The following is a 10913-nucleotide window of genomic DNA, read 5'->3' as shown; positions in this document are numbered from 1 at the left end:
TCGCTTCCAGCTGCCTGGCTGCCGGCCGCCATCTTGGCTGACAGTTAATTTGCATAAGGATATGCTGATTAGCCAATGGGAAGGGTAGCGGTTGTACGCCAATTACCATGTTTCTCTTTTATTAGTGTAGATTCCACCATCCTCTGACTTTCATTGTTGCTATTTGGAAGTCAAATGTCAGACTTATTGTTGCTCGTTTAAATGTAATGTCTCAGGGGAGGGGGGTTTGCCCCTCTGATTTTAAAGATATTTTCCTTTATTTTGGTATTTGGAAACTTAGAACTAAGATATATCTATGTGACATTTTCATTGTCTTTATCTTTTTAGGGTGTTATGGCTCATTTTAAATCTGTGGCTTGATGCATTTTATTAGATTTGCCAAATTTCTGTCTAGTATCTGTTCAAATATTCTCTCTCCTCTCCCTCTGCAGCTTCAATTATACATATGTTAGGCCTTGCCCTATGTGTCTGTTACACTTTTTTCTGTATTTTCCATCATTTTTTCTTTTCATCATTCAGTCTGAATACATTCTTTTGTCTGTCTTCCAGATTATTAGACCTCTGTCTAATCTGTCATTGAAACATTATATTTATTGCCGAAACTGGTTTGGCTCAGTGGATAGAGCGTCGGCCTGCGGACTGAAAGGTCCCAGGTTCGATTCCGGTCAAGGGCATGTGCCTTGGTTGCGGGCATATCCCCAGTGGGGGATGTGCAGGAGGCAGCTGATCGATGTTTCTCTCTCATCGATGTTTCTAACTCTCTATCTCTCTCCCTTCCTCTCTGTAAAAAATCAATAAAATATATTTTTAAAATTAAAAAAAAGAAACATTATATTTATTAATTTTGCTTATTGTATTTTTAAATTATGTTGTTTATATTTTGTTTCTAGTTCTATGGTAAAATTATACATCTTGTCATTCACGTTCTTGAACATTTAATCACAGCTATTTTAAAGTTTAAAGAGACAGGGAGGTATCTGTGTTTATTTGATGTTCTTACACATGGTTTTTGCCATGTGATCTTATCTCCTGATATTCCTGGTAATGTTGATCAAATGTCAATTATCATATTTTAAAACTATAGAAATAATTTGATGATGCTATTCTTCCAGAGAGGATTTACTTTTGATTCTAGCAGGTAGTGAGGGTAGATGATCACCATAATCCATGGTTGAGGGGTGGTCTGTTCTGATCCACCTCTATTACTAGGGTGAAGCCCTTCTGCGCATACAACTAGAAACCTGGGGTGTTTATCAGGATCCTTCTGCTTCAAAGGCTCTGAATTTAAGTTTTTGGCCCCCTAAGATCATAATATTGCCAGAAGCTATCCTTGACTTTCCAATTTCTCAGCCTAAACTTTTAAATCAGCACATTCTCTGAAGAGGGACAAGATACCTAATGGTGGGCTCAATCCCTTCTCTCCAAGATCTCAGATCCTTCCATCCCAGCTGACCTGGCAGCTCCCCAGGCCTTACTCAGATTCCATGATGTATTTAATCTAGATTTTTGTGATGTTCTTGGTGGAAGTGTTAGTCTGTAGCAACCTGGTCCTCTGTAACCTTCTACTGCCATTTCTGTGCAATTTTTCCTGCCCCCTGGACACTTGTGGTCTAACCAAGATTACCATGTAGACTGGAAGCTGGGCATGCTCAGTTCAGTAACTCCTCCATCGTGGTCACAGGCGTGGAGGCCCCTCTACTGTGTTATCACATGAGCACTCTGAGGTCCCATGTGTCTCATATTCACTCTCCTCTACCTTTTCTTCCATGCCATTCTGCATGATACCACTTCTTCTGAAGTCCTGCTTTTCCCTGAAGAGGCCCCGCTCACCCTCCCACTCTCTCTTTCTCTGCTGGACTCTCCCCTTCCCCCTCCTCTAGGTCACATGCAAGAAACAGGCCCTGGAGGAGCAGCTGGCCCAGAGCCTGAGGGACCAGGAGGCGCAGATGGACACTCTCCGGACGGCCCTTCAGGAGAAGGAGGCTTTGTTGGAGGAGCGAGCTCAGCTGCTGGCCAAGCAGGAGGCCCTGGAGAGGCAGGGCCGGCTCACGGCTAAGGAGGCAGCTGATCTCAGGTACCCAGGGGCCTATGGGCAGGGTGTGTGTGTGCCTGGCCTTGCCTCAGAGAGGCTGCAGTGTGGCAGGGGGCAGGCATTCACCTAGCAATGGTAGGGCCGGGAGGGTATGTTTACATGGGAGAGAGACTGTGAGTGAGGTGGACCCAGTGAGAGTCCTGGGGTGACCTTTCTGTGAGAGGTGGCTGCACTGGCCAGGTGGCAAGTTGCAGAATGACAACATGGAATGTCTTACTCGTGGATCTGAGAAGTTTAAGGTATACATGGTTTCAGGCGAGGCTGGATCCAGGTACTCCCACAGTGCCCGCAGGACCCTGCCTCTCCCCCCTCAGTGCTGCTCCATCCTGAGGAGGTCTGGTTCAAGGGCTCAGGGTGAGAGGTGGCAAGATGGTCAGTGGCTCCTCCAGGCTTCCTCCTCTAGCAGACACAGAGTGCCCTTCTCCCCACAAGGCCCAAGAGTTGCTGCCATTAACCACCCTGAGCTACTTCATGTCCCTGAACCAATTCAGTGAGTCACAGGGCTCAGATTGGCTGGCCGGGTCATATGCTCATCCCTGGAGTGGGGGGTGGTGTCAGCCCCAGGGAACCACCAAGCAGAGAGTGGGGCCACAGTGAGCTCAGTGACCATGGGGCCACTTCCACTTAATGGGCACTTTAGGCAACACCAGGGGTGCCCTGTAGGCTGTGCCTGGTGAGCTGACCTGGTCCCGTAGCCTCTGGACCTTTTGGGCCCTTCTCAGGAATATCCGAGTACTTTTCTAGAAAAGATATCCTCCTGGAATGCCAGAATCTGGGGGTCCTTGTACATCTTCTCAGACAATCCTCTCCTCAAAATGAAAGCTTTTGGAAATTGATAAATGAAAGCTTGGTGGAAATGGATAAAACTTGACTAAGGCTGGGGTGGGTTGTCAGAAGCAGAGGGTCACAGGACCCTGCCCACCGCCTCCTAGGCCCACAGTGCTCAGAGGGCAGTGTGGTTGGAGGCCCTTTTCCTCCCGCCAGCATGTGCTGCTGGATCATGGGCCCTGGTCAGTGGTTTCGGGAACCTGCGATCCTGCACCAACTCAAGCCTAACTCCTGGGCCCAGGACCCCTGCACAGTCACATGCCCACCAAACAGCATTTCAGGATGACCCATCTGAGCTGCTGATGACAGGGCTGCTCGGGACTTGTCCCGAAACCATGTCTGCCTGGCACAAGCGGTGTGTGTTTATTTCACTGGGTGGGACTCTCTGGCCGCCTCAGTTTTCATGAGTTCCCAGACCGTATTGATGACCGCTCGGTGTGAGCGGTCCTGCTCCAGGTCTCCTGGTGAAACCTCCATGGTCAGCTTGATGTGGGAGGACCCCAGGCCCTGGGGACACCCCCTCAGTTCACAGGGTGCCAGCGTGCTGTTCAGTCTGGGAGATGGACTAGGTTCCCTGCCTGCATACCCCACGCTCACCCTGGCTGGCCTCAGGAGGCTGAGCTGCCTGTGGGCTCCTGTGGAGGGAAAGACTAGACATGCCCTTAGATTCCAGCCTCCAGGTGCAGATTCTGAGCAGCAGAGGAGACCTGGAGGGCCTCTGGGAGGAGGAAGGTTCTGGGTAGGGAAAGCAGCCTAGGTAGAGAGAGTGGGGAACATGTGGGTGCTGACCAGGTAGGGACTGGAGGGGGAACCAGGGTCTCAGAGAAGTGAAATTTCTGGGCTGTGCAGGTATCGGGCCCCTGGAAGGTGTGGAAGTGCCCAACCCCCAATAGTGGTGGTAGTGGTGTGCAGGGGGAACCTAGCGAGGCTGCCCAAGGCCCACGGCCCGCCCTGGCCCATGGGCTTATCGTGGGGCTGCGCATTGGCCATTTGTGTGCTCATGTGGGTATTTGTGTTCAGTGTCAGTGGGGTGCCCATGTGTACGTCACCCAGCACAGCAGAGCAGAGCAACACTTAAAACATGCTCGCTGCCTGGTTGATGCTAGTGGGTTGGCTGTGTTCAAGCCACCTCCCCAGAAATGGGGGCTGCTGTCAGGGCTGTGCTCGTCCCAGGTGTCTTCTGAGCGTTCGCATGGGTGCAGAGGCGCGAGGCAGCTTCTCCTATAATGGAGCCACACGTGTGAGGTTCTGCTTCTCAGAGCAACTCTTTAGGTGATAAGAGTTTCCTCATCCTCCTTACGGCTGACAATGTGCCATCATCTCCACAACACTCTGCCATCCGCCAGCTCTGAAGACAAGTGCAGTCCTCCAGCCACAGTGAGCACCCTGTGCAGCGTTGTTGGTCCAGTGTGTTTCTAAGGTGCTAACACCTGAAGGTGGGGTTGCTGCTAGAGGTCAGGCACCCTCACCAGCACTGGGTATTATCATTGTTTCAGTCTTTTGGTAATCGAATGCCTGGTTGTGGTTTTAATTTCCTTGAGTACCGAATAAGGTTAGCAAGTTTCATATGTTTATTAACCATCTGTGGATTTTTTTGTGAATAACAGTCATTTTTCTCATTTTTCTGTAGAGTCAGCTGACTTTCTGTCATTGATTAGTAGGAGCTTTTTGTATATGATGGATATGGACCCTGTGTATATTTAGTGCAGATTTTTTTCTCTTCAAGTCTGTGCCTGGTCTTTTAAGTTGGTTTGTGGAATCTTTTCTGCATGAAAGCTCTCCCTCCCTATCTTTAAGTATATTCAGACCTATCAGCTTCTTTATTTTTATCTTCTGTTGTTTGTGTCTTTCTTAAGAAGATTATAAAATACCCTTCTGTATTTTTTTCTACCACCTTTACAGTTCTAAGTACTTTAGTTGTTGTTTGTTTGCTTGTTTGTTTTTGTATTTTTGTTTGTGTTTTTTTCATTTAGCTTTTAATCCACCTGAAACGTTTTTTGTGTGGGATCAATTTGTTTTTACAGATTTAAGATGAAAGATATGTCCTCTGTTTATTCTCTGACTTACCAGCCTGGCCTTGGCAAGTGCTGTCCTGCCAGCAGCAAATGGGATCGCTTGGTGACTGGCCCGCTGTTTGATGGTTCTCCACAGGGCCGAGCGGGATGTGCTGGAGAGCAGCCTCTTTGAGGCTCAACAGCTGGCAGAGCAGCTGCAGGCACAGCAAGAACATCTGGAGGGAGAGGCCCAGAGCGCCCGACAGGCCCGGCAGGCCCTGCAAGGTGCTCCAGCAGCTCCCGCCTGTCTCTCCTCTTCCCACATGGCCCAGAAGGGCCCCTTCCATAGAGCTCAGTCCCAAAGTGTTGCTCCCATTGCCTGGTCCCCCAGGAAGGGCACCAACTCTGGCCTGGAGCTCCTGTGGCTGAATGGGTCCATCTGTGAGGGGTGGCCTGTCCAGTCTGCTTCCCAAGGTCTAGACCTGGGTCAGTGTGGCAGCCCCTGCCCCATTCCCTGGGCTCCCACCCCTGCTCAGCCCACCTCACCATGTGTGGCTCACCCAGCCCCTAGGCCTGGCCATAGCCAGAATACACACTGTGGTGGGACTCTGTCCCTGCCTGCTTGGGCAGCGTCCTCAGAGCAGGTGGCTGTCACTCCACAGGGGGCTTGCACAGGCCACAGGGTGTTCCATGGCATGGGCCCTGTGGCCAATCCTGGATACATCTGTCACTTTGCAGTGGAATTGGAGCAACTGAAAGGCGCCTGGGAGGTCCAGGAGACGAAGCTGGAGTGGGACATTGGGCAGCTGCGGCGGCAGATGGCGCAGCAGGAGCGGGAAGCACAGCTGGCCCTGGAGAGCCAGGCACTGGCCCACTGTGAGGACCTCGCACGGCTCCAGAGGGAGAAGGTCTGCTTCCCTAGGCCACCAGTTGCTGCCACTCCTGGGAGTTTACATGTCCCAGATCATGGCAGAGCCTCAGGGAAGGGGTCCTAGGAGACCAGGCAGGAGGCAGAGGTGCCAGGCCACACTCAGGTGGGGGCCAGAGAGGACCCTTCATAGGTAAGGTGGGCAGCTAGGGTCATGGGGCTGAGCCAGTGTGGCTCGGTCCTCTCCTTCGAAGGAGGGGCCAGCTGTGGGCATTGACTGACCTGGCTGCAGGTTGAGGGCCGAAGCTGGAGGGCGCTTCATCGCCCATCCGAGCCATCCCACCGGCCAAGACTCCTGCAGGCCTTGTTTGACATGCCTGCACACATCATGCATGTCACTGGTGCGTGGTGTGCCGTGGAGGCTCAGGAAAGGCCTTTGAACTGTTAGTTCATGTCAGATAGGGGAGGTGGAGGTGGAGGCCCAGAGAGCCCCTTTGCAGCTCTTGCTTCAGTGACACTGTGTGTGAGACAAGGGGCTTGCAGCCAGCTTGACAATCCCTGGGGACCTGTCTTGCCCTGGAGTCCCATGAACCAGGTCTCACTCAGACCACAGGCACTGCTGGTCTCACATGTCCTGACCTGTATGGTCCTCACAGCCTGTCCCTTCGTCTTGGCCCAGGAGACCCTCAGTCTGTCTCTGACGGAGGAGAAGAAGGTGGCAGCATGCAGGTTGGAACAGGAGAAGGAGCTGGTGGCAAAAAGTGCAGCCAAGAGGGAGGCTCTGAAGGAGGAAATTCAGAGCCTGAAGCATGAGCGGGATGAGAGCCTCCTCCAACTAGAACATGAGATGCAACAGGTAATGGGGGGACTGTGAGGCAGTGGGTGTGCACACTTCCACCTCACCACGCCTCCTCTGGCCCAGCAAGAGGTCCTGCTACTGTAGTGCTGGTCTTCCACAGCAGTCCTGGAGGACAGACACTCACCCACCCACCTATCCACCCATCCATCCGTCCACCATCCATCCACCCATCTATCCACCCATCCACCCACTCATCCATCCATCCACCCATCTATCCACCCATCCACCCACTCATCCATCCATCTACCCACCCATCCACCCATCTATCCACCCATCCATCCATCCATCCATCCACCCATCCCTTTATCCATCTATCCATCCTTTCATCTGTCTATCCATCCATTCATCCATCTGCTCATGTATCTATCTGTCCATACATCCATGCAACTCAACTGTCCCTCAACTTCTTATCCATTAACCATTCATTCACCTGACTCCATTCTTTTATCCACACACCCAGCTGTCCACCCACATACATGGCGATCTCTCCACATACTCAATTGTCTATTCACACACATCACTGTTCATCAATTCATCAATTTGCTTGAACATCCATCCAGCTATTCATCTACCCAATCATCCATCAACATGACTATCCATCCACTCATCTGACCATCCACCTATCCAACCACTCACTTGACCATCCATCTATTTCTTCATTTAAACAGCCTTCTCTCTGTCCACACACTCGGCTGTCCATTCATATCCACCATTCATCCATCTGACTATACATCCATCTATCTGATTAGCCAGCCATTCATCCATTCATGTATCCAGCCACTCTTCTGACCATCCTTCCATCCCCCGGCTATTGAGATTCAGACACTGGACATGTAAAAGTTACCCTCTGAGTCCAGGCTCTTCATTTTACTGTGACACTGTGAAGTATTCACTGTCCAGTGAATGGAAGGACAAGTAAACCTATTCACATGTGTTGTCACATAAAGTGATAGAACTCTCAGGTGTTGGCACAAATTACAAACCACAGGGGATGGGTTCCAGTAGCAGGAGTCACCAAGGTTTATTGTCAGACTCCATGCATTTCTAACTTGATTCTCTCAACATGCTGAGGTACATGCTCTTATTAGCCCCATTTTACTGGTGAGAAAAGTAAGTGGTGACCACCTTGCCCCAGCTTGCACAGCACACTGGGTCTGTGCTCATAGCTGTTCCACCCTCCGCTTCCTGAGGAGGAGGAAGAAAAGGCTTTGTAGCTGTGGTGGCATTGGGGAAGGGAGAGTGAGACTGTAAAGGAGGAGCAGGAGGTGGTTGGGTAGGGAGGGAAGGGAATTTGGGGAATGTCTGGGGATGGCGCAAAGGACTGTGCAGAAGCCCTGAGGTTCAATGATTCTCCAGAATGATCTAGAGAACTCAAGAAAGTGCTACACTTATGATTACAGAGTTATTTAAAGGACATGAATCAGGACAACCCCAATGAACAGACATGTGGGATGAGGTCTCTCCCCTGGAACCAGGCGCATCCCCCTCTGGCATATCAGGGTGGTCTAGGGTTTTCACTGGGGTCCTCCTATAGGTGTGATTGACAGAATCACTGGCCACATGATGAAACTCAGTCCCCACACCTTCCCCGAGGCTGGGAGATCTCAGTGGCTCACAGTCCCAGTGTTCTAATCCATGACTGGTGGGGCATGGCCACCCCCTCCGCAAACTATGTCAGGCAGCCATGAGTCACCTTATTGTAAATCAGGTGCGGTCCCAGGGCCCAGGAATAACAAAGACGCTCCTCTCTTGGTGAATTCCAAGGGTTTAGAGGCTCCTCCCAGGACAAAAAACAGACCAAATCTTGTTATGAAAGAGCCTCCCAGAGATCGCTGTGCACAGAAGAGCAAATAGAAATACACATGGCTATCCCGCCTTTGTAACACACAGTCTGACAAGTACACGCATTTCTAGGGACCGATCTATGTTGGGAGTCTTTCCACATCGTATGCTCAGGATTTGCTTATCCTTCTCATAGCCTCATGAGGTCCTCAGATGCTTGTATCGTGATTGTTTTGTTGGCCCCCCATCAGCAGACATCTGGTTTATTTCCAGTTTGTTGCTGTTATGAATGATATAATGAACAATAATCAGTGACCCTGAGCAGGTCATCCCACACATGTACACGCAGGTCTCCAGGCCACCTGCCCCAGTGGGCCTGGGCCTCCAGAGACCCATGCACCTGTGACTTTGATGGTCATTGACAAATTCCTTCCACCTTCTGCAGCCCTGTGGGGGGCGCTCACCTGCACCCCTCACCCTTAGTGACAGCATTTTCAGAGGTTCAGAAGCATTAGTGGTCCCCATTCTGTGCTCTGTAGGAAGTGGTGACTGGAGGGGTTGGGGGACTTCAGGGAGAAGGGTTCTGTGAAGCCCCTGAGCTGCGCTTGGAAGGAGCAGGTATTAGACAGGTGCACGGGGGGGAGGGGGGAAGAGGTGGTGCACCTGGTGGGGTGGGAGGGACTGCCTGAGTGCAGGCACGAAGGCTGGACCATGTCATATAGGACAACAGGCTCCCACCCCCTCCCCAGACGTCGCTGTCTCTGGGGTACTGCCCCCTCCAGAGCAGGGATGTGGACCCAGGAACATGCTGTGTCCCGCCAAGGGCTTCAGCACCCAGTAACCCACTGTCACGCCAGGCCCTGTCTCTGAAAGAAGCAGAAAGGAGCCTGCTGCAGCAGGAGCTCTCCCGGGCCACTCGGGAGCTGAAGCAGGTGCAGCAGGAGGCCCACGGCCAGCAGGAGCAAGCAGAGGTGAGCCCTGTGTGCCCCCATCAGCCAGAACCCAGGCACTGGCCTGTCCCCCTGCAGTGTCCGGGAGGCGCTGGCAGAGTCCCAGATGCACCCCTTCCCACCTCGTCCCAGGTATACACTCCCCCTCAGCCCCCTCTGAGCCTCAGTTTATCTCCAGGCTTCTTGCTGGGAGGGAACATTGTCTTGATGGGAAGGAACGGCCGAGGAAGGCAGTCCCTGCCCCCACAGAAGGCACCAGGGACTCCACATGAGCCAGCATCAGAGTGGGCAGAACCCAGGCCTGTGCCCCCAATCCACTGGCCCCCTGCCTTGCCTGTCTGTACACTTGAACATAACTGCAGGAAATCTGACTCGCTGGAGGGGCCCCTTTCAAAGAAGAAACCAAACCAGAGGAAGGACACCCACGGAAAATCCCATAAAGCCTGAAGTGAGGCAGCCACCATGGGCCGGGAGAGACCCCAGGAGGCAGCTGCCTGCCCTCGACCAGGGGACAGAGGCCCACGAATGCATGGAGACTGCTGCAGGCTGCAGCTGGGGTCACCTGGGGCCCCTGACTCCTCTTCAGGAGCCCATGTCTAGTGCAGGCCAGGCAGTAGCAACTAGGACTCTGGAGAGGGGAGGGGCAGCAATTATGGGGCCCTGTGTCCTCACCCCACGGATGGGACTGGGCACCCACTGCCATTGCTGGCAGGGTGGCCTCAGCCATTTATGAAGTGGGCAATGCGGAGGCAAGGGCCCACTCACAGGAGGAGGTGGTCAAAGCAAGGTGACAGGACGCAGATGGAGAGGGATCTCAGGAGCACTGCCTGCAGTTGGGGTCAGACAGCTGTCCTGGGGGCTGGCCCTGAGCAGACACAGGCTGCAGGTACCCTCCAGGACAGAGGGGGACACAGCCCCACCTCTAGCCGCACCCACGCAGCCTCACGGGGCCAGCTCTGTCCCCTCTGCTCTGCCTTTGTCCCTCCAGCCCCGGTCACCTTTCCCTTCCAGTGCTGCTCTTTCACTTTTAACCTCGATGATCCCTGTTCACCCTGGTCCCTGGCGTGTCCTCGTCCCAAGGGCACAGTCACATGCCCCCTGGCCTTGAGTGAATGACTCAGGAGTCCGTAAATGAGTGCGTGGACGAGTGTGGACTGCTCTGCCAGGCCCGGAGCTTCCTTCCTGAGCTGCAGGGGCGGGAAGGCCTGGCTGGGAGGCCATGAAGTTCACTGTGACCTATGGGCAGGGGGCAGGGGGCTGTGCGGTGAACAAGGGGCTGCACTTAGAAGTTGGTTGCCAGGGTGTCTCTGTCCCCTCCTGCCTGCCGGGCGCCCAGATCCCAGTCACTCTGAGCAGAGCTGGGGAGGAACTCCCGGCACCAGGCACCAGCACTCAGGGGAGCCTTGCCCAAGATCCTCGCTCCCTGGGTCCCTGTCAGGCTCTGTCCCACCCCCTAGCAGATGGCCCTTCCATGTGCACAGCCAAGAGGGGAGTGGGGGCCCTGGAATTGTGTCCTCCTTCCTGCCCATCCCCCCCCCCG

At 53.1% G+C, this 10913-nt stretch overlaps 1 protein-coding gene across 1 annotated transcript in view; it reads left to right on the top strand.

Annotated features, from left to right (window-relative positions):
- Positions 1-10913, top strand: part of CROCC2 (ciliary rootlet coiled-coil, rootletin family member 2) — a 51976-nt gene that overhangs the window by 16264 nt on the left and 24799 nt on the right. Inside the window, exons 14-18 of the mRNA XM_014547191.1 lie at positions 1881-2074; positions 5072-5199; positions 5653-5822; positions 6462-6638; positions 9281-9394. Of these exons, the coding sequence (XP_014402677.1) occupies positions 1881-2074; positions 5072-5199; positions 5653-5822; positions 6462-6638; positions 9281-9394 (783 nt within the window). The remainder of the gene's footprint in view (positions 1-1880; positions 2075-5071; positions 5200-5652; positions 5823-6461; positions 6639-9280; positions 9395-10913) is intronic.

This window comes from Myotis brandtii, unplaced genomic scaffold (genome assembly GCF_000412655.1).
Source record: "Myotis brandtii unplaced genomic scaffold, ASM41265v1 scaffold112, whole genome shotgun sequence".
Lineage (NCBI taxonomy): Eukaryota > Metazoa > Chordata > Mammalia > Chiroptera > Vespertilionidae > Myotis > Myotis brandtii.
This window is presented reverse-complemented; position numbering and strand designations above follow the sequence as displayed.